At 42.4% G+C, this 21569-nt stretch overlaps 1 protein-coding gene across 2 annotated transcripts in view; it reads right to left on the bottom strand.

Moving 5' to 3' along the window:
- ptprga (protein tyrosine phosphatase receptor type Ga) overlaps window positions 1-21569 on the bottom strand; it is a 305123-nt gene that overhangs the window by 79321 nt on the left and 204233 nt on the right. For both annotated transcript variants that reach the window (XM_017450210.3, XM_017450211.3), the window contains exon 5: window positions 6554-6649. In XM_017450210.3, the coding sequence (XP_017305699.2) occupies window positions 6554-6649 (96 nt within the window). The remainder of the gene's footprint in view (window positions 1-6553; window positions 6650-21569) is intronic.

The raw sequence follows: 21569 nt of genomic DNA on the forward strand, positions 1-21569 counted from the left end.
AGTGTCGGTGTTGTAACAGCTGTACCTTTACACTTTCTGATGGAGGATGTTGAATTTGGTGGTTTCTCCATAACAAGCTGTTTTGTCATTCATATTTAATAAATAAAAAAATGTGTGTGACATGATGATCGGAAAATAACAGTGACTTTTAATTTTAGACAACGTGAAGGAATATACTATTATACTGAAGAATGATTGATATATATACACAGTATATACAATAAAAAATAAATTATATATATTAATACTATATCTATAATATAATAATAGATATATTAATAATACATCTATAATATACTATAATATATATCTGCTGAATTAATACTGTTAGCAAAATAAGAGCGATCATAAAAATCCCATCTTATTTTTTATTTAGTTCTGTCCTGAATAAGCTATTTCACATAACAGATGTTTACATAAAGTCCACAAGACAAGATAATAGCTGAATTAAGTGCAACAGTTTACACACGCTTGATTATTAATCCTGCGTGTCGTCGCCTGGATGATCCACGACTGTGTTTATGTTTTGTGATGGTTATTCACGAGTCCCTGGTTTGTCCTGAGCAGTTAAACTGCCCACTGTTCTTCGGAAAAATCCTCCAGGTCCTGCACATTCTTCACTTTTCCAGCATATTCTGCATATTTGACCCCTTTTCAACAGAGACTATATGATCCATCTTTTCACACTGAGGACGACTGAGGGACTCGTGCACGACTATTACAAAAGGTGCAAACATTCACTGATACTCAAGAAGGCAACACGATACATTAAGAGCCGGGGGGGTGTAAACTTTTGAACAGGAAGATTGGTGTAAATTGTTATTTTGTTTAAAAATCATTATATATATATATATATATATATATATATATATATATATATATATATATATATATATATATTAGTGCTTTCACCACTGTTTCCATGTGTTGTTAATATTTCCTTTTTAGATGTCACAGGATTGATTCAGTTGCTCAGTGCCGTCAGAAGCTTTGTTCGCGTGCTGTCTGTAGTCGTGCGTGCGAAACAGTAGGCTACGTTGATTAAGCACAGGAGGAAAGTTGCGGCTCGTGAAGGTAATCTGAGATGAATCTGCTTATCGCATGGCGAGAGTGTGGAAATGTAATAAATCTCCTGAAGATCACCGCGAGGAGGAAATACATTGATGTAGCACTGGCTGGAGGAGACATACAATCAAAATAAAAACCAGTGCTTGAGCGATGTTTTTCCATTCAGACATAATTTGCACTAGCTGGGAATGTGTAACCCGAATCACAACTGTTTAGATGTATTTATTTGCTCTTCTTTCTGATGTCATTACATTTACTAACACACAAAACCATCTGCTATATGCATTCTCTCTCTCTCTCTCTCTCACACACACACACACACACACACCTGGAGCACATTTCATTGTAAAAATAAATGGTCTGCAATTTTAAACACAGCGTTAAGGCCTATGGTTTTATCTCCAAGCTAAAAATAACACGATCACTAAAAAAAAAACCAAAAACAAAGCATGAAATATTACAGAATGAAGAAAACAAGGAATGCTCGTTTGTTATATTGTGTATAAACAAGGCTTGGACAGTGAACTCCAAAAGACAAAAAAAAATCTGCTCACATGAAGCTCGCTGATGAAATGGGGAGTGTTTGAAAGAAGCGATGATCTTGAACAATCACTCACACAATCAATCAGGACCTGGACATGTTCTCAGAAACAATGGGAATTTACTGAGTACCGAGGGAAGTGTGTGTTGGGAGCTACAGAGACTCTGTAAAAGAGGCACAGGTCCAAATGAGGAAAGTGCAGGATCAGAAGGCATAAACGAATATTGTAGAAGTTATGATGCGGCACATTATCATCAGAAACGGACAGATGAAGAGGAGCCGTTTGTAACCTTCAGAACCCTCGGTTGCCTGTGAAGTGAACCGCAGCTGCAATATTGGCCAAGTTCTTACGATTTTTCACTGAAATCTTAAGCTTTTAAAGAGATTTTGAAGGGTGGAGAGAATTAGCTGATGGAGCTCATTTCAGGGCCAGAAAAATGCACACAGAAGACTGAAACAAAATAACTAGCCAGGGAATCACAATTTACATTAAAATGATATGATCTTTGTAGGTATTTTGCACTCAACAATCTGCTGAAAAGACTTTTAAGGAAAGTTGCCCGTGAAGGAAAAAGGGACAGGGCCAGGGCTTGACAACGGGGCTGATTTCAATTAACCTAGCCAGATCCTTTGCCTGGGAACAGTGCGAATCACAATTTACTTTCAGAATGATATAACTATTATAGGTCACAAAGGCTTTTCAATAGTACAGACATAATTATTTTAGAGAAAATAGATGCATCAGTGAGTCCAAAAAGCTGTTATATATTTACCTACATAGTTACCCTTATATGCTCTTTTATTTGTTTTTATCCCCGTTTTCTTCCCAGTTTGGTCACCTGCCAATTCCCGTCCACCAGCAAGCTCTCTCCTATCACATGACATCTACCGTCAGGGGAGGGTGAAGGCCAACTCATGCTTCCTCTGAGACACATGAAGCCAGCCAACCATTCTTTATAACTGCTGCTCATGCTGTATCACAGGGCACAATCGGAGGAAAGTGCTATCTGCCCTCTTCCACATACCTGAGCTCCTGTGATTGGCTAGTGTTGCTGTGATTGACAGGGGAGAGAGCGCTGAAAGAGTTATTTGGCCAGAGTAACAGCAGACATGTTTGGTGCAGACCAAAGACAGCTTTTCAGGAGGAGCACCTCATAACAACTGTGAAGCATGGTGGTGGAAATGTTATGGTTTGGGGCTCCTTCGCTGCCTCAAGGAACTGGACAGCTTGCATTCATTGATTCAATTATAAATTCTGCATCATATCAAGGAGTGCTTGAAGATAATGTGAGGCCATCTGTCTGAAAGTTGAAGTTGAACCGAAAGTGGACCTTTCAACAGGATAACGATCCTAAGCACACGAGCAAATCCAGCAAGGAACGGCTCAAAAAGATGAAGTTGGGAGTTATGGAATGGTCTAGTCAAGCCTGGATTTGAATCCCATTGAAATGTAGTAGAGGGATTTGAAATGGGCAGTACATGGAAGAAAACCCTCAAACAACTGAAAGAATATTGCATGGAAGAGTGGTCAACAATTCCAGCAAGCCTGGTGGACAAGTATACAAAACACCTACAAGAAGTTATTTCTGCTAAAGGGGGCAACACTAGCTTCTGAGGCCAAGTGTGTACTTACCTTTTCCACAGAAGAATCTCGCATCTGTTGATATTTTTGTTGAATAAATGATTGAAAAAGCTCATTTTCCTTGTGATTTTTTTCAAGCATATCATCTTTTTAATAGACGCTGTTTCAAAGATGATCAAACGTTTGCTTGTCCAAATAGCAAAAAACCAACAATTTCCATGGGGTGTACTTATTTTTTCACATGACTGCAGTTATAGGCCAAAATTATGAATCATGGAAGGAGGAGAGCGGAAAAAGAGAGAACAACGCATGCTTATCGTGTGATAAACGCTGGCTAACTTTTAAAACATCATAAAATAAATGCAGTGTGTGTTGAGGAATGCATGCAGCCTTTCAGGTATTGATTCCTTCTCTGTCATGTTCTTTGGCTGAGAGGGTTTGTTAAGAGCTAACAAATCCACTGGAGGTGCACTCGGCTGCAAGACAGACAAAGACAAGCTCCTTTAGCTCAGTGTGTGTGTGTGTGTGTGTGTGTGTGTGTGTGTGTGTGTGTGTGTGTGTGTGTGTGTGTGTGTGTGTATGTGTGTGGTGATGTGAGTTATTTGGAGACGGCTGGTCCTGCCATCAAGTAAGTAGTATTACCATTCCACATGCTCCCATAACACTGAGCCTGATCTCAACAACAGAGAAATCTCACTATTGATCCTGCAAGAGACCTCTCAACACACATACACACACACACACACACACTAAACACAGACTTGGCCTACAATGTTCTTTAACACTCTAAAGCCTGCTATTTCCCATCACCCAAATTCCCTCAACCTTCTGTTCTTCCAAATAAAGCAAAACGATCAGACTTTTATCAGCTAGCTTCTGCCCTCTCCTCCGACTCACATCCACTCCTCCGGCAGACGCTTTCATCCAAAGTGAGGAAGTATCCGTTCCAAGCGTCTAGCTGAGCAGTTTAGAGTTAAGAGCCTTACTCGAGAGCCCAACAGTGGATCCGTGGCAGGGCTGGGACCTGAACTCGGCGACTTGAACCATCGAGTTACACATCTTCCCAGAAGCCTTTGTGCTTGCCCCCAATCAGGTAACACCCTGAACTTTCTGACTTCCTGAAATCAGAGGTGTCAAACTCAATTTCTGCTTGGGTCACGCTCCACTCTTTAAACTGTAAAAAGTCCACTTGCGCGATGAAGCCGTGGTGCTCTGCAGCATATCGTTGCTTGGTGGTTCAATGAGGTTTCCAGAAGAGTTTGTTATGAAAAATGTTGATGAACACCACCTCCTTTATTTACCTCATTTATCTCAACTCCCCTCACCTGATTGGCTAAACACAATGCTGTAGACATTCTCAAAGGCTTCCCTGATGCACATTTCACCGCACCGTGACTGTCGACTCCTCATTGTAATAAAAAAAACAGCATTAGTGTAGCAAACTTGTACATGGACAAAAACCCTAAGGCGAACTCATTATTTCTTCAGGTATTATGTAATACGCATGGATAAGTAAATCTACACCAATAATCTAAGCTATGTAACTAAGTTTCATATAGTATTATACTGTATTAATAATTTGGGATGTGTACGTAGGATGTTTCCAGGATATAATACTGTAAATAAAAAAATGTGATCAATGCAGTTTCTTACTTTGTCAAATATTCAGTATAAACAGTGTTATCATGGCTTCTTTATGAATTTCTGGAGCTTCAATTTGGGATCAGGTTTTAAACTTGCTTCCGCTGAAGGTGCTGGAAGTGAAAGACAGACACGGGTCGTAACCAATCAGATCTGGCGCGAGGAGGTGTGTTAGGTCAGAAATGACGTGTGTGACTAATTTTGTCCAAGGAGCTTGTGATGATAGATAATGACGTACTATATACAGGCTGTTTCAGTATTATGGGTGGGTCCAAAGGAAGCAGGAGGAAGCTGCCTGGATGCCTTGCAGCACTTTGTGAGCTATGTATAAGCAAACAGTCTGAGCTGGCCTTTGAAAAGTCTGTTAGGCGAAAAAGAAATAAGGTATATATATGTATGTATATATATACATAGTAAAAAAGAGTAAATATTTTTCTTACTGGGAAGAAAATCTTATCCACTAAATGCTCTTTTCCTCCCTTCTGTTTCTTGCCGCCCAGGATTATGGGATATGTACGACACCTTCAAATATCCAGAACTGAAGACAGCTCAGAATGTAACATCTCAAGCTCGAGGGAAGCATTTGCGCGGTCATGTCATGCACAAGGTCGAATCAGGACAATGCCACACCCATCCGTGGTCAGGAGTTCAAGAGAGCAAAATTAGTCTTTGGGTGGGTGGGATGGTATTCCTTCCTCACCCCTAGTGTCTCTCCCAGAGTGGCGAGCGTCTGTGAGCACATGTACGCGGACGAGAGCGGAGAGCCATTTCCTTCGAGAGTGAAGCCTTCACTCTGTCTAGTTACCTAATAAGAAATCCCCCCCACCCCACATTCTGAACACCCAATTCATTAGTGTAGGGGCCAAACAAAGTCCACACTCAGACGCTGTGTGAAGAGCATGCAGAATACGGACAAGGGAAAGAAAAAAAATAATCGCAGAAATGAGTAACGGCATCAATCACGGCGCGGTCACACAATCAAAGCTTGGCCTCCCGAACTCTCCTCTCTCTCAAATGTCATCCTTCTTCTTCAATCAACCTTCATGTCTGTCTCTTGCTCTCTTTCTCTGTTAAACATCTCTCGCTCTTCTCACTTCTCTGTCTCAGATTTCATCACTGCCTGCCTGCCTCTCTCTCGCTCTCTCTCTCTCTCTCTCTCTCGCTCTCTCTCTCTCTCTCTCTCGCTCTCTCTCTCTCTCGCTCTCTCTCTCTCTCTCTCTCTCTCTGTGCATCTGAAATCTCTCGTTGTGTGGGTGTATTGTTAAAGCTTTCTCTCTCATTGTTTTTCCTCTGTGTCTAATGGCACCTTTCCAGCTCTCTGGGTTATCACAGTCAGGCTGCGTTGACAACGTCACAAAATGGAGAAAAGCACACACACACACACACACACATACACACACACACACACACACAAATATACACACGGTTTGAAGGTTTTGAAGTGTGAGGGCTTATTAACACTCTGTGTCGAAGAGTGCTTTTAGTGTGTTTCTTTTGTGATTAGAGTGACAAGGACAAAAAAGAGAATGGTGTGTGTGTGTGTGTGTGAGAGAGAGAGAGAGAAAGAGAGAGAGAGAGAGAGAGAGAGAAACAGAGTGTTCGTTCTTTTTAAGAAGTTCATGACCAACAGTGAATGAAATGTTGAACACAGTGAAAATAACTATCATTTTCTACCAACACACACACACACACTCACAGAGTTTTATTCATAAATCTCTCACCTGAAAGAAGACAGCCATAGCGGCGATGACCCGCTTCTCCCTGATGGCTGCGTTAAGACTGTCAAAATCGTCCGAGTTGTACATGTAGATCTGCATCTGTGTGCATGAGTGAGAGAGAAACAAGACGATACTTAATAAGATGCAGCAACCGTGTAGTATTTATGTGCCCTCATTCCTCCGCGCCGTATCCACCTCAGATTTGACCCCCGCTTCTGGATATTCATTTCATTACATCACCATTCTCCGTGCTGTACAGCGTGCGCGATCATCGGCCTCATCCCGAACACATCTAGAACATTCTACAGCTTCCCACAACCCGTCCGAACGCTATGATCTCCCGGGCCGTCCTGTTCCGATCAGTTTACAAAGCGCCGAATCAGAAATGGGGTTACTGTGAGTACGTCTGGGCCGGGATTACAAACCTCATATCGCAAAAATCATTTTCTCAGTAAAAACAAACCCGTCGTGTCACGCTAGAACTTCGCTACGTCTTCTTTCTACCGGTCGGAAAAAAAATGTCCCCTAAAACAAACAAACAAAAACAACAACAACAACAACAACGTGCTGTTATATAAAATACACTGCAAAAACAAATGCCATCTTAGAAAGTGAAAATATCTTGAATATAGTCAAATCGATCTAGTATTTCTGATTATAATATTACAACATTTCCGGACATTATCATCTCTTTTCGAGCCTGTAGCTTATAGTTTTCTTCTTCCATTGCTGAATCCTTTTCCTTCTTTCTAGAAATAAATGCTTAAAATGAGCAAAATGATCCGCCATTAGAGCGAGACTATTTCAAGCGTGCAATGAGAACAAATTTATTGTTTACTGTAATCTTATCACAAGAAATACCAGATCAATTTGACTATATTCAAGGAATTAGCCCGTGCTAAGAGGTCATTTTCTGCATCAACACTTTCTGACCAATCAGATTCAAGAATGCAAACTTGTTGAGGCATTTTTCTTTCAGGTGAGGTAAGGCGTATTTAAAAAAAAAAAAAAAAAAAAAAAAAAAAAAATGAAATTCGTACCTCACAATTTATTTATTGAAATAAACGAAGCTCATTTCCGGGCTAGAATGAAGAGCCTGTACGTGTGCGTCTGAACCGATCCGATTACAGAGCTATATATTCTGCAGCTTTAAGAGCGAGAGTGTTCCAATAAACTTGCGACGTGGACGCCATGGCGTTGTGTTTCCGGATGGCGTTACTCGGCGCCGGCGGAGCGAAAACATCTAACAACGAAACAGTGAAAGTCCAATTAAACTCCATTAACCGAGTGTGTCTAATGGAGCGGATGAGTGAACCGTGTTGGCCCGGCTGCGTTAAGAGCCTCGACCGTGCTTTCTCTGTGCTGATGGGATCTCTGGCAACTGATCAGGACGGCCCCCCCAAAAAAAAATAAAATAAAAAAAACGCTTGCCGGACCTGCGACTCGGCCCAAATTGGCAGCGGCGGAATGTAAGTGAATAGCATGCTCGAAAAGAAACAAAACAGCCTGTTCTTGGCACATACGGCTCTGGAGCGTGGCATTAGATAACCAGGCCTTTCAGAGATCGAGGAGTGAGAGAGCTAAGAGCAGAGAAATGGAAGAGAGGACGCTTTAAGCCTCTTAGGGAAGTCACCACTCGAGCAGGAGGCAACAGGATCCATTGATTTTGACGCGAGTGGATTTTTCAATTCAGCTTCCGTGAAAAGCCGTGCTGGTCTCCCCGTGACATCACCGGCCTCCTCGCGACGCCGCGACCAATCGGAGCGGCTCAGTGAGTCAGTTGTCATGGCGATGGTGTGTATAGAGTCACCGTCGGTATGCTGGCTCGCTCGCTCGCTCGTGAACGCTCTCATGCACACTCACACACACGGCTCTGACTGTGCGTGGATTAGAAACGTACCATGTGTCCCATGTCCAGGCTTGAGATAGATGAATCAACAAGACAGGCCGCTGAGGAAGGAATGACGCTCGGTACGGCACATAATCTAGACTGCACAGAGTGTGAGAATGAGCGAACACTTTAAAAAAAAAAAAATTGAGAAAAGAATAGAGAAAAGAAAAAAAAAACGTCCCAGGTGAGAACAATGATTTTGTTTCTTTAAATAAAAAAAGAAAAGCGCCTGTGTGTGTGTGTGTGTGTGTTGCTGGGAGACGCTGCCTGAAGCTTTGCTTTGCCAAGCTTGTTTCCCTTTTCAGATCAACACTGTCAATATTGTACGCCGTGCATTTTTCACACTTCTGTAATCCCTACAGAAAGCCCGACCCGCGAGTCGCTTTGATCTATTTCAGTCTCCGGCACTTCTACAGCCTCCTAATATGGATCGCTCGGTACATGCGCAGGAATCCGCCGGCGTATAAACTCGAACGCTTTCATCGACGGTGTCAGTGTCTCCGAGACAATGATTAATAGCAGTAATATTTGAGCCCTTTTTTCACCCCCGCCCCCCCCTCTCTCTCTGTGCATGAGTTTATAAAGAAAGTCAGCAGCGTGTCTAGGCGCTCCGTATCTTAACCTTTGCGCACAGATGGATTAGAAGTCAGTTTGCATTCGGGCGATGAGAGAACTGACAGGCGGTGACGTGTTGTCCATAAAAACGAGAGATGTACGCTGGACGCGGAATGCGAAAACAACCCGCTGTTGTCAGACGTTACTCGTATTCATGAAACGTGGAACAGCGTGCGCTGAGCGATAAGAGGAGAAAAATAAAGAAGGAAGCATCGAGCATTTCTTTTCTTCTCCTTTCATAGGTTTTTTTTTTTCTCTTTTCTTTCTTTCTTCAACGGTGTGAGAGCGCTAACGGTTTGAAGCCTGGCAGTCTGGAAGAAAAGGGAAAGTAAGACCCATGATGAATTCAGATGACCTCACTGCAAAATAAAGCCTGAGTCAATATGCAGAGGGATTTAAAGAGGGCAAGTGGTTTTCTTTTAGTTTGCCCTGTGTGTGTGTGTGTGTGTGTGTGTGTGTGTGTGTGTGCATATATATACACGTGTGTGCGTGTGTGTTTGTTCTCCAAGCTCATTTACCGTAAAGGTCACTCACAGGTTTTTCAAATCGTGTGTGTGTGTGAGAGAGAGAGAGAGAGCGAGAGAGGGAGACAGAGAGAGAGAGCGAGAGAGAGAGCGAGAGAAGGAGACCGAGAGAGAGAGAGAGAGAGAGAGAGAGCGAGAGAGGGAGACAGAGAGCGAGAGAGGGAGACAGAGAGAGAGAGAGAGAGAGAGAGAGAGAGAGAGAGAGAGAGAGAGCACGAGCGAGAGAGGGAGACAGAGAGAGAGAGCGAGCGAGCGAGAGAGCAAGAGAGAGAGAGAGAGCGAGAGAGTGTTTCTCCTGAAGTCCATTAACATACAGATCACACTCAGGCGCTGGAGACGACCGCTTTGGTTACACGTATCACTTGTTATCCGGACGTGCGAGCACACACACAAACAACTGGGATTGTGGGAAAGGCTGAGATGCAGCGCTACACACACACACACACACACACACACAAATAAAATCTATTCTAATACTGGCTAAACCGCTTTGGCAAACAGATCTACGCACAAAACACCTCTACTCTTCCACTCTAACCCATTTCGCGGTCTGTATTTAAACGTGTATCTGTAACAGGACCTGCCTCTCCTGTTTAGAATTCTGAATACACACACCATTACAGGAGGACAACACAAACAGCCTACTGCATAGAGCTATAGCGCTGCGAGACGCAGTGGAGCTCACCAGACACTATGGGTGGCTCTTTTCCAACATGTACTCGCCAGTCTGTTTTAGCCAAAACTCTGATGTGTGTTTTTTTGCCCTTAACATTTCAATAACATTAACAGTGGATAACACTTACTTGCTAGCGGGTCGTGTCTGAATCCCTTCCCGCCTCTACTGAGACACTTGAACTGGGAGTTTCTCATTACTTTTCGAATAATCAAGGTGACGCAGAGAACACAGATGGAACTGAAGGATTTCAGATTTAAACATTGACATACTCAGATTTTGGAGATTTGGGGGAGAGTCTGAACGTAATAAACGGTAGGGACGCCTACCATAATACATCGGTAGTCTCTAAATTTGGCCGATCTCAAACACACGATGGCGTTAAACGTTAGCGCCGCAGTCACCTCCTCCCCAGTGTGGAATTCAGTGTGGAGGTCTCGAGAAACAATGAAAAATTCACCATTCGCCATGCATTTTTAAAGGCCTAGTAAAATGTTCATGTTAAAATGAATATCTGTTGTGCTGAGTTATTTGATTCTCAATTAAAACAACAATCTACAACATTACTGTAAATAATCTAACCAAGGCAACATCTGTGGTATTACTTTATCTAACAGTGACGGTCAATAGAAAGTTTACATATCCCTTATATAAAGTTTGAACGATCGAGATTGCTATCGCGACGACAAGAAAGCAGTAATCGGTATCGGCTGCAAAAATCTCGATCGGAGCATCTCTAATAAACGTGTTTTTATGTTATTGACATATCGGAATATTTATAGTTAATTTCATGGTTCTCTGTTGAGTGTAGTAATGTGAGATATATATATATATATACACACAGAAATATTAGTAAGTGCAACAAACAAACAAATCATTAAACATTTGTATTTTCCACCCATGCAAAAAACATACATTAAATTTTTTTTAAAAAATTATATTGTATATAATAAACAAAAGATGCAATTTTGGATGTTTCAGAAGGAGAAGAAGAAGAAGAAGAAAAGAAGTATTGTAAAAAAAAAAATAAAAATAAAAAAAAATTCAGAAATCCCATAAAAAAAACGAAACATGGGAAAACATTTTAATCAGAATTTAAAATTCATAAAAAGAAATTTCACAGGGCCGGTTATAAGCTAAGCTTCCACACGTTGAGAATGGATAAACAGTACAGAAACACTCATTCACGCATCCGTCTATGAGATTAATCACCGAATTCTGTGCTAATTCCAAACCCTGCTGCTGATATGAAGGCGTTGTGTGCTTTTCAGCTTAGTCGAGGTGTATTCATGTACTCACAGCAGTGTGTGTGAAGGTTGTACAGCTGGAGAGAAACCCGCAGGTCACACACAGCTTGTGTGCACTTGTGTTCTGAGCATCTCATGTCTCTCTAGACGTCGTACAGGAATAATCGCGGCTAGAGCATGTCACGCGTGTGTGTTAAAGAGTACAAACGCCTCGCGTGATGTATATTAGTGCGTATACACTGTAGCCTGAGGTTCTGCTTCTTTTTATTATTCACATTCATCTCGTGTGAAGAGGAGACGCTTTGCCGAGTTTGAGACGCGGCGCCCGAGGAACAACACGCGCAATGATCCGGAGCCTGGTCCTGATGCAACGCCGATTCTGATCTCGCGGTGTAGAGGCGTTATCGCCGCGAGGAAGTGCAACACTACCTTCTTCTATTGAGCTTTTATTTCGGCTTGAAGGAGGATGGACTGACCGCAGGGGACGGCACGAAAGAAGTGTCTGTGTACCTGGGAAAAAGAGGGCTCTGGAATTGATCCTGCTGCTAACCACAGCTAGCATCCAGCATCACATGGTGTCAAGGTTAAGGGCTAAGAACAGCCTTTCCTCTGACCGATGTCTTTTGGTGTTGAGACAAAACCCTTTAGTGACTTGACAATATTAAAGCATGCACAGGAAGTGCCCTGGTAGCCTCTAATTATAACTAAACCAGCCGCTTCCTGCGCTGGGGAATGTCAGAGGACAGCAGGGATGATCGCTGTCTCTTTGTCTCGCTGTATAAACACGCAGTGCTGCTTCGGTACTTAATCTTATTTCATACATCGACACTGGTACAACCTCGGTTTTAGTCTGTCTTTAATGGTAAATCATTTAACTCCACTGTTTAGAAGGAAATACAAAAAAAAGCTCTTTTGGAAATAAATATGAATATTCATTTTTATAAAAACCTTGCAACTACTTCAACAGCGAACATGATTCCCCTTGACAGTATATAAGTATTTATGAAATGTTTGTCGCGCGTGTGACTTTAAAATGGCGGTGCCTCGGTGCCAACCAAGTCAACACGATCTGAGATATTTCAGCGCAGAGAGGGAAAGAGAAAGGTAATTATTGCCTGGTGTGCATAAAAGATGTTGTGCTTGAGCGAGCAGGAACCAGTCTATTTGTCACACAGGCTGTGTACCATTCAAATCAGATCCCACTCAGTCTACTATGTTAATTATGCAGGGTCTGGGAATGTTTATATCTCATACCAGGAGATTGACGTAGCCCTATGCTAATACGCGTATAATAGTGACCGATGGTCTTTATCTAAAATAAACGTGTTGACCATTAGCTGGTCTGACTCATGGCTTAGCGGAGTGGAGAGATCGTGATTCCGAACAGCTTTTTCCAACCGAACACACTCGCGCGAAATATTTCTCACATACTTCTGCCTCAGGAGATCGATAAAAGAAGCCAATAAGTGGAGAATGTGGAGAAAAAAAAAAAAGGAGTGCTTCAAAAGTAATGCATGTGTGTAATTAATCATACAGCCTGGTAGGTGACATGTTAATGGATCAGAGTTATAAATATACTAAGAATGCCCTCACACACACACGCACGCAAACATGTTTCACTGATCCATTCCTCATAGTGTTTAATTTGAGTGACAGGACACGCACATCGATTTCTGACTTTATCCCTTTAAAACAACAGCTGTCACCACGAGAGAAAGAAAAGAGAGAGCACGAGAGCGAGGGAGAGAATCGATGGCCTCAGACTCGGGGGACGAGTGCCTAAAGATTTCCCATCAGTCTTTGCAGCCCTTCAACCAACACGCACACGCACGCACACACACACACACACACACACACACACACACACACACACACACACACACACACACACACACACACCCAAATCCAAACTGCCTCCTTTTAAATTGTAATAATGGTTGTCTTAAGCATATATACATACAGTACAAATGCTAAATGTGTAAATTCTTGTACAATATTTCTACACACTATTTTTCTAAATCTCATTCGAACAACTTATCAAATTAAAACAATAGTATTTTCTTTGAAAAAATATAATGTCACACCTAAATAAATTCTTTTTAAACATTTTCTCAGAATCTCTCAGTCCACAGGAACTCTGGTGTTGCCTTTTAACCACACCCTGTTTCCCTGAGGTATAAATATGAGGTTGCACACATGGAAAATCCCTTCGTCATCCATTACCATCGGAACACCTACAGATCTTTCAACACAAGGCTGAGACACGTGCTGCGTCCAAGTTCGCCTGCTTATACTAAGCACTAAAAGTGTGTACTCTTTTTTTTTGTGAAGAAAAAGTACTTATTTTTAAGCGTGTAGCAAGAGAGTATGCAAGTTCTGGGACGTACTAATACGTCATGTAACGGACGAGAACGCTATTGCTCGGTCTCTTCATCTGACCCTACAAGATAAACATGGTACTCTTTTTTTTTTTTACAACATCCAGCCATTAATCTTATGTAACAATAACAAACTTTGGTTCATGCTTAACATTTAGGTTCTTAGACTTAAATACAGAAGACGTGAAGACGCATCACAGACGTTACATTCGTCCGCCATGTTTGCAGGTTGGATTTGGCGAAGCAAACCTTCACGAAACTCCTCCTCCTTCCCTCGTGCAAGGAATTGTGGGTAATATTAGCTGAAAAAGTGTCCACAGTAGACCATCCAGGCAACTTTGTGATACTCATTTCAACATACTACGATTTGGGACACACTAATTCTAATCTTGGATACTGTTTAGGACGGATAGGAGGATTATTGGGAAGCAGCAATGGGTGTTAACGTGTGCAAATCAGGTATAAACATGGATAAAAAATATACGTGTGTGCAGTTAAACATAGCATTTAAGGCCAATTTAAGCCACAACAGAACGTTTTTCCAATGTCTGAAACAGTTGACAGGAATTAGACACTGACCCCTCACGCAGTTCAGAAGCTATGAGAAGCTATACAACCCCAATTCCGAAAAAGTTGGGACAGTTTGGAAAAAAAAAATCAAAAAGGAGTGATTTGTAAATGTATTTTTGACTTGTATTTAAACTAAAAACGTATAAAGGCGAGGTATTTGATGTTTTACCTAATCAACTGCGTAGTTTTTTGGAGGTAAATATTTATTCTGAAATTCATGCATGCAGCACGTTCCAAAAAAAGTTGGGACAGGGGCAATTTAAGACTAATAGCGACGTGACAAGTTGGAATAAGAAAGTGATGTGAACCAGGTGAGGCAATCGTCCAAAAAAGGCCTAGTCCTTCAAGAGCAAGGATGGGTCGAGGCTCACCAATATGTCAACAGATGAGTCAGCGAATAATCCAACACTTTGTGAAGAACATTCCCCAAAGACAAATCGGAAGGATTTTGGGCATTTCACCTACTACAGTGCACAATATAATTAAAAGATTCAAGGAATCCGGTGCATGAAGGGCAAGGCCGAAAACCACTTCTGAATGTGTGTGATCTCCGATCCCTCAGACGTCACTGTCTTAAAAACCGTCATGAGTCTGTAATGGATCTCCTGACATGGGCTCGGGAATACTTTGGTAAACCTTTGTCACTCGACACCATTCGCCGCTGCATCCACAGGTGCAAGTGAAGACTTTACTATGCAAAGCAGAAGCCATACATCAACACTGTCCAGAAGCGCCGCCCACTCCTCTGGGCTCGGTCTCATCTGAGATGGACAGTAGCACAGTGGAATCGTGTTTTGTGGTCCGACGAGTCGACATTTCAAATAGGTTTTGGACAAAACAGCTGTCGTGTTCTCCGGCCCAAAGAGGAAAAGGACCATCCAAGCTGTTATCAGCGTCAGGTCCAAAAGCCAGTGTCTGTCATGGTATGGGGGCGTGTCAGTGCACATGGTATGGGTAACTTGCACATCTATGAGGGCATCATTAATGCAGAAAGATATGTACACATTTTGGAGCAACATATGCTGCCATCCACCGCAGGACAACGCCAAACCACATTCTGCCCCGATTACAAGCGCATGGTTGCGTGAGCAGAGAGTGTGGGTGTTAGTATGGCCTTCCTGCAGTCCTGATCTGTCTCCGATTGAGAATGTGTGGCGCATTATGAAGCGCACAATAAGGCAATGAAGGTCTCATACAGTTGTGCAGCTGAAGAAATGCATAATGGATGAATGGGGGAAAATTCAGCTTACGAAAGAACAGAATATAATAGAATACAATAGAAAACAATAGCATAGAAGCATTTATTTTCATTGCATCGAAATACAAAATTTCAATAAGCCACTCAAGGGTGTCACAATACATACACACATGTAAGCCATACAATCACAATCCTAAGCACAGGAAAGAAAAATAGAATGCACAGATGTAAGGATCCAAAACCAGCTATTTCTCAGTCCAATAAAATGTCATATGGAGGTTGTGCGAAATGGCCCTTGGTTTAGGAACTGGATGACTTTTGAGTAAAAACTGTTCAATAATCTGGCAGTGTGCGTTTTAATTCCCCGGTATCGCCTTCCCAAGGCAGGAGGGCAAACAGGTGATGACCGGGATCAGAAGAGTCCTTAACAATGTTCTTTGCTCTAGATAAGTAGCAGCTGCTTGCAATGTCTTGTGATTAAGGGGAGAGGGCAGCCAATGATGTTCTGTGCTGTGTTGATGACATTCTGCAGAGCTTTTTGTCAGCTTCCGAGCAGCCTCCATACCACACTGTGAGGCAGTATGTTAAAACACTCTCTATGGCAGAGCGGTAGAAGGTCACCAGAAGCTTTGGAGATGGCTTTTCTTTAGGACTCGCAGGAAGTGCAGACTCCGCTGTACCTTCTTAACAGCAGCTGTCGTGTTTACAGACCAGGAAAGACTGTTGGATATATGGATTCCTAAAAATGCAAAACTGTGAACTCTTTCCACACACTTATAAAGATGGAAGGGGGGGGGGGGGGGTGATTAAGTCTAATCACTGTAGTGTCATCACCAAGTTTTATAATGTAGCTGGAGGAGTGTGTGCGAATACAGTCATATGTACAGAGGCAGTAGAGTAGAGGACACAGTCCTGTGGGGAACCAGTGCTGAGAGTGAGGGTGGAGGAGAGGTGGAGAACGGGCCTGACAGCCTGAGGGCGGTTAGTGAGAAAATCCATAACTCAAGTGCAGAGATGAGCGGAGAGGCCCAGGTGAAGGAGTTTCCTGATATGTATATCCGGTATGATGTATTAAAAACAGAATTATAATCAATGAAGAGCATTCGGACATATGTTCCTCTGTGTTCCAGGTGCTCCAGAGCCTTGTGGAGGGCTATAGCAATGGTATCCTCTGTAGACCTATTAGCCCTATAAGCAAATTGATGGAGGTGAAAAGTGGGAGGAAGGTTAGCTTTAATATGCCTCAGTACTAATCTCTTTAAACACTTTGTGACAATGGAAGTAATGGGTCTGTAGTCATTTAAACTGTCTACAGTAGGCTTCCTCGGGTTGGGAACGATAATGGCTGATTTAAGGCAGGGTGGAACAATGGCTAGTGACAGGGACAGATTGAAAATGTTTGTAAAAACAGTAGCAGGTTCATATGCACAAGCCCTGAGTACCTTTCCAAGGACTCCATCAGGGCCTGCAGCCTTTCTCGGATTCACTGACTTAACATCTGTCTGCGTGCCTGTCTCAGGAGGAGATGTATGTTGGAGTAGAGACTTTGTTTCAAAACGTGCAAAGAAACAGTTTAGCTCCTCTGCCCATGATGCGCTGGTGTCACAGCCAGTGATGACGTTGCCCTTTAAAGTTTGTAACATGCTGCACTCTGTGCCACGCCCGTTTTATGTTGTTGCCTGTAACGTGGTCCTCTATCTTCCTCTTGTAGACCAGCGTAGCATCTTTGATGCCCCTTTTTAGGTTTGCTCTCGCAATACTGTAAAGAGCCCTGTCAGCTGATTTAAAGGTCATATCACGGGCTCTGAGGAGGGCATGGACTTCTGACGTCATCCAGGGTTTCTGATTGGGAAAGACCCGGACGCGCTTCTCCACAGTGACGATGTCATTACAGACGATGTCAATCTCAATATCAGGAGAACAATAGCTCTCTACAATGTGGCTTTATGAACACCAGTCATTATGAACATTCATGCAAAGTCCTCCACTTCTGCTCTTGCCAGAATGTATGGTGCGGCCCTTGCGGTGTAATGAGTGGCTTGCTAGCTGAACAGCAGCGTCAGGAATCCCCGGGTATAGCCGGGTCTCAGTTATTATAATCACACAACAGTCACGTAACTGATTGACTATCAGTAGCTCCAAATCATCCATTTTGTGTGTGATGGACCTGGTATTGGAGAGGAATAAGCTGGGGAGTGGTGGTTTATGGGGCTGTTCTCTCAGCCTCGCTTTATCCTTCTCAGTCTCCACGGCCTGTGCCGTTTAACAGATCCGACAACAATCCACACAGACCCGGGAAATGTCCACGGGGATACTATTAGCCCGTTGATAATCCACTGCAATGGCCACACTGGATTGCAATCCAAAGTTAATCAATTCCTGATGACTGTTGACTTGCTTCATTTGACAGAACGCAACACAAAAGAACACACACACACACACACACACACACACTAAACCATACATAGAAAACAAGCACCAAAATGGAGAGCCAAAATGGAGAGTCTTGGGGCAGGACTAGACGAGCTTTGGGGCAGGACTAGACGAGCTTTGGGGCAGGACTAGACGAGCTTTGGGGCAGGACTACACGAGCTTTGGGGCAGGACTACACGAGCTTTGGGGCAGGTCTGGACGAGCCTTGGGGCAGGTGTAGATGAGCTTAAACTTAACCAGCTGGTGTCTTCAGCACCCGAACGCTTAATAAGTGTTATTAAAAGAAAAGGTGATGTTACACAGCGGTAAACAGTCGACTCTCCCAACTTTTTTGGAGTGTGCTGCAGTCCTCAGATTTGAAATGAGTGTAAATTAAAAAAAAAAAAAATTTAATTCACAAAATAAAACATCAAATAATGTATTTTCAATATAGTGCCGGGTGAACTGAATTTTTGTTTTTGCATTTTCCATACTGTCCCAACTTTTTCGGAATTAGGCTTTGGTATTTGATGAATCTTTGGGAAAAGCCTCTTTTCTGAAGCTGGTTGAAAAGATGAAAGCGTCATGAGTAATTTATAGCATAAATCTCAACTAAACACAATACTAGCTTTACCTCCGAAACGTCTTATTTCTCTGGAAACCGTTTAACTGCACATCCTGTAATCTTTTACTCCATTTCCTGCAAACACACTCAGCAGAGCGTACGCTACAGGATACAGCTAATAATTCACTGATTGCCCATTTTACACAAATGAAACTTTTCCTACAACAATGAAAGTTGTTTATTTCTTAAAATAAAAACGGAGCAATTGAAACCCGAGCAGAAATAATGTCGATCTGAATCTACCTGCAGTTTTCATAAAACTGGGACACATGCTGTTTGTATTGTATGATGGAAACGATCTGCGATCTTTTACCAAACTGTTCTGTGTGCGCAAAATGAGGAGTAAATGAACACAATAAATAAACACGATAGCGCATGTGTACAGCACACGACGCGCTAAATATTTGAATAGCTTGATTATGTGCTGTCCCCCCCCCCCCCACCTCCTTATGGCTGCAAAACCTCAAAAACAAATGACTTGACAATAAACCTGACGGAAATATTTTTTAGCTTATATCTATTTAAACTTGTGTGATTTCGTCGATATAACCTGCGAGTCAGGGTTAAGAGATCTCTAGCACTCTCACTGGCTTTCAAGAAGCATTCGGAGAGCTAGAAATGAGAAAATAGTGCATGTTCCTCCTTTCCTCAATCCTTCATACGGTTTCATTACAAAAATGAAATAAATAAATATTAAAATTAAATATGAGCCGGAAGCTTCTTTATGATAATGTTTCAGCATAAGAAGTTTTTTTTTTTTTCCGCTTCTGTCCCAAATCCACACCTGCATGCCACTGCCCTGATTTTACCAACCACACACACACACACACACACACACACACACACACAGAGATATATACTAGCGCCGATCACAGTGTGGGGTGGATGAGCAGCTTTGAAAACATTACGCAGAGTTTATTGCTAACTTTGAGACAGTGAAGGGCAGGAGGCAGGCATGCGCTCTCTGACACCTGTAATATAAATGGTAATAGCGCTGAGCTTTCTCTGAATCTCAAACAGCGCCGCTCCAATGTTTAGTCCGCAGGAGACTCGTGGGAGAAGAGACGAGAAGAAAGAAAAAAAAAACTGAGCTGAATCTCTTCTCCTGAAGGATGCAATGCGCACGTAATGCTTTACCAAATTGAATTTATCCTTTACTGACATCGCTTCATGTCCCGTAGAGAGTCTGAGCGTGCGTACACACACGAACGTGAATCGCACACGGGGCAGCGGCGGCCGCTGACATTCACAAGGGCAGGGACGAAAAACCTCATTGCCTTATTGCACGTCATCGTCACTCCCGTGTGTGCAGTGAGGCTGAGCTGACCCGCTGTGTGTATGTGTGTGTGCGCGTGTGTGTGAAACAGCAGACAACTAATCAAGACAAGTGTCACGCACAAATACACACACACACAGCGTTAGAGGAGGTGGGGAGAGGCGGTATGTCGGGAGCGTGATGAACATTCCAGAAGCAAAACAAACAGGTCATGCAGACTTACAGACACACACACACACACACAAGATGCAAACGATATATCTTCCATTTTCTCGTCTTAAAACCTCTCTATGTCCACTCACGCAAACTACACTACCCATAATCCTCAGCACTACCGAGTCTTTATATTGGGTTTGATCTTGCACTGCCGACTTGTTTGCCCTGTCCATGTCTGTCTGACTCCTGCATGTTTGTTTTCTTCGAGTATTTCCTCTCTCTCTCCCTGTTTGTTTGCTTCGACTTGTTTTATTAAGACTCCGACCTGCACTTGGGTCCTTCTGTCTGCAGTTCATACCTCATACCACTGTGCAGAATACCCTGAAACCCCACAATACCCACAATGGACTTTGCTGTTTGTAGAGATTAAGGAATAGGGCAAACAGTAGCGCAGACTCGGGCCAAATAACTGTTGTTTTAATAGTTTTGCTGTGTTGCTCATGAAATCCCACAATGCACTACTTTAGGTTAGTGTCCAAACAAGATAGCTTTGAATATCCATAATGCACTCTGTGCCATTTGTAGGGATTAGTAAATCGAGCAGCATTGTGGACACACAGAAATGACCAAAAGTGGCCCAACACGAGCAAAAATGCGTTGTTATGCCAACAGACAGCAGTGCATTATGGGAAAAAAGGAATTGTACAATGCGATGTGAGGGTATTGTCTCAACACTGCAAAAACATTCATGAATGCAATCCGGCTTATTAAGAGGAACCATGACCTAGATAGCGATGGTTAAAAAAACTCAAAGGCAAATGTATTAAGAACTAGAACCATCTATCCATAATTTAATAATACTTTGTTACGAAGAACGGAACAGAAACATTCGAGTTATATAAACATGGAATATTGTGTCTATGTCATCAGTCCAGTTGGTTTAATAGAGTTTGAAAAACATGACATAAAGATATTAATCATGACCATGTGGATTAAAAAAAAGTGCATACGAAATGCTAAAATCGCTAGCTAAATCACGATCGCTCATGGTATAAAGAGGTTGAGTTATTTGGGGGGGGGGGGGGGGGGGTGTTTACTCCAGCTTCTAAGCAACTAGAGAGGTGTGGAATTTAAAGTGCACCACAGACACTTAAGGAAAGGTTGTAACTAGTTTGTGTGTAAAAGCGATGGTGGATCAGAGCTTCGTTGCGAACCAGCCAATCAGAAAACACGATCTGACATAGACAGGAAGTGTTTAGTGTCCGTCTTTAACAGCAAGTTTGACCAACTCTCAAGTTAGGCATTTTAACAAAATCCAAATAGACTTTAAAGTGCTAACTCCAATTTTACTAACACACCACAACATGAATTATGAATAAACTGAACAACAGAATAAAGTATAACATTACGCTGACAATAAAACACAGGGCTGTAACGATACACTCGATTCGATT

The sequence above is a fragment of the Ictalurus punctatus genome, chromosome 21 (assembly GCF_001660625.3).
Source record: "Ictalurus punctatus breed USDA103 chromosome 21, Coco_2.0, whole genome shotgun sequence".
In the NCBI taxonomy this organism is placed as follows: domain Eukaryota; kingdom Metazoa; phylum Chordata; class Actinopteri; order Siluriformes; family Ictaluridae; genus Ictalurus; species Ictalurus punctatus.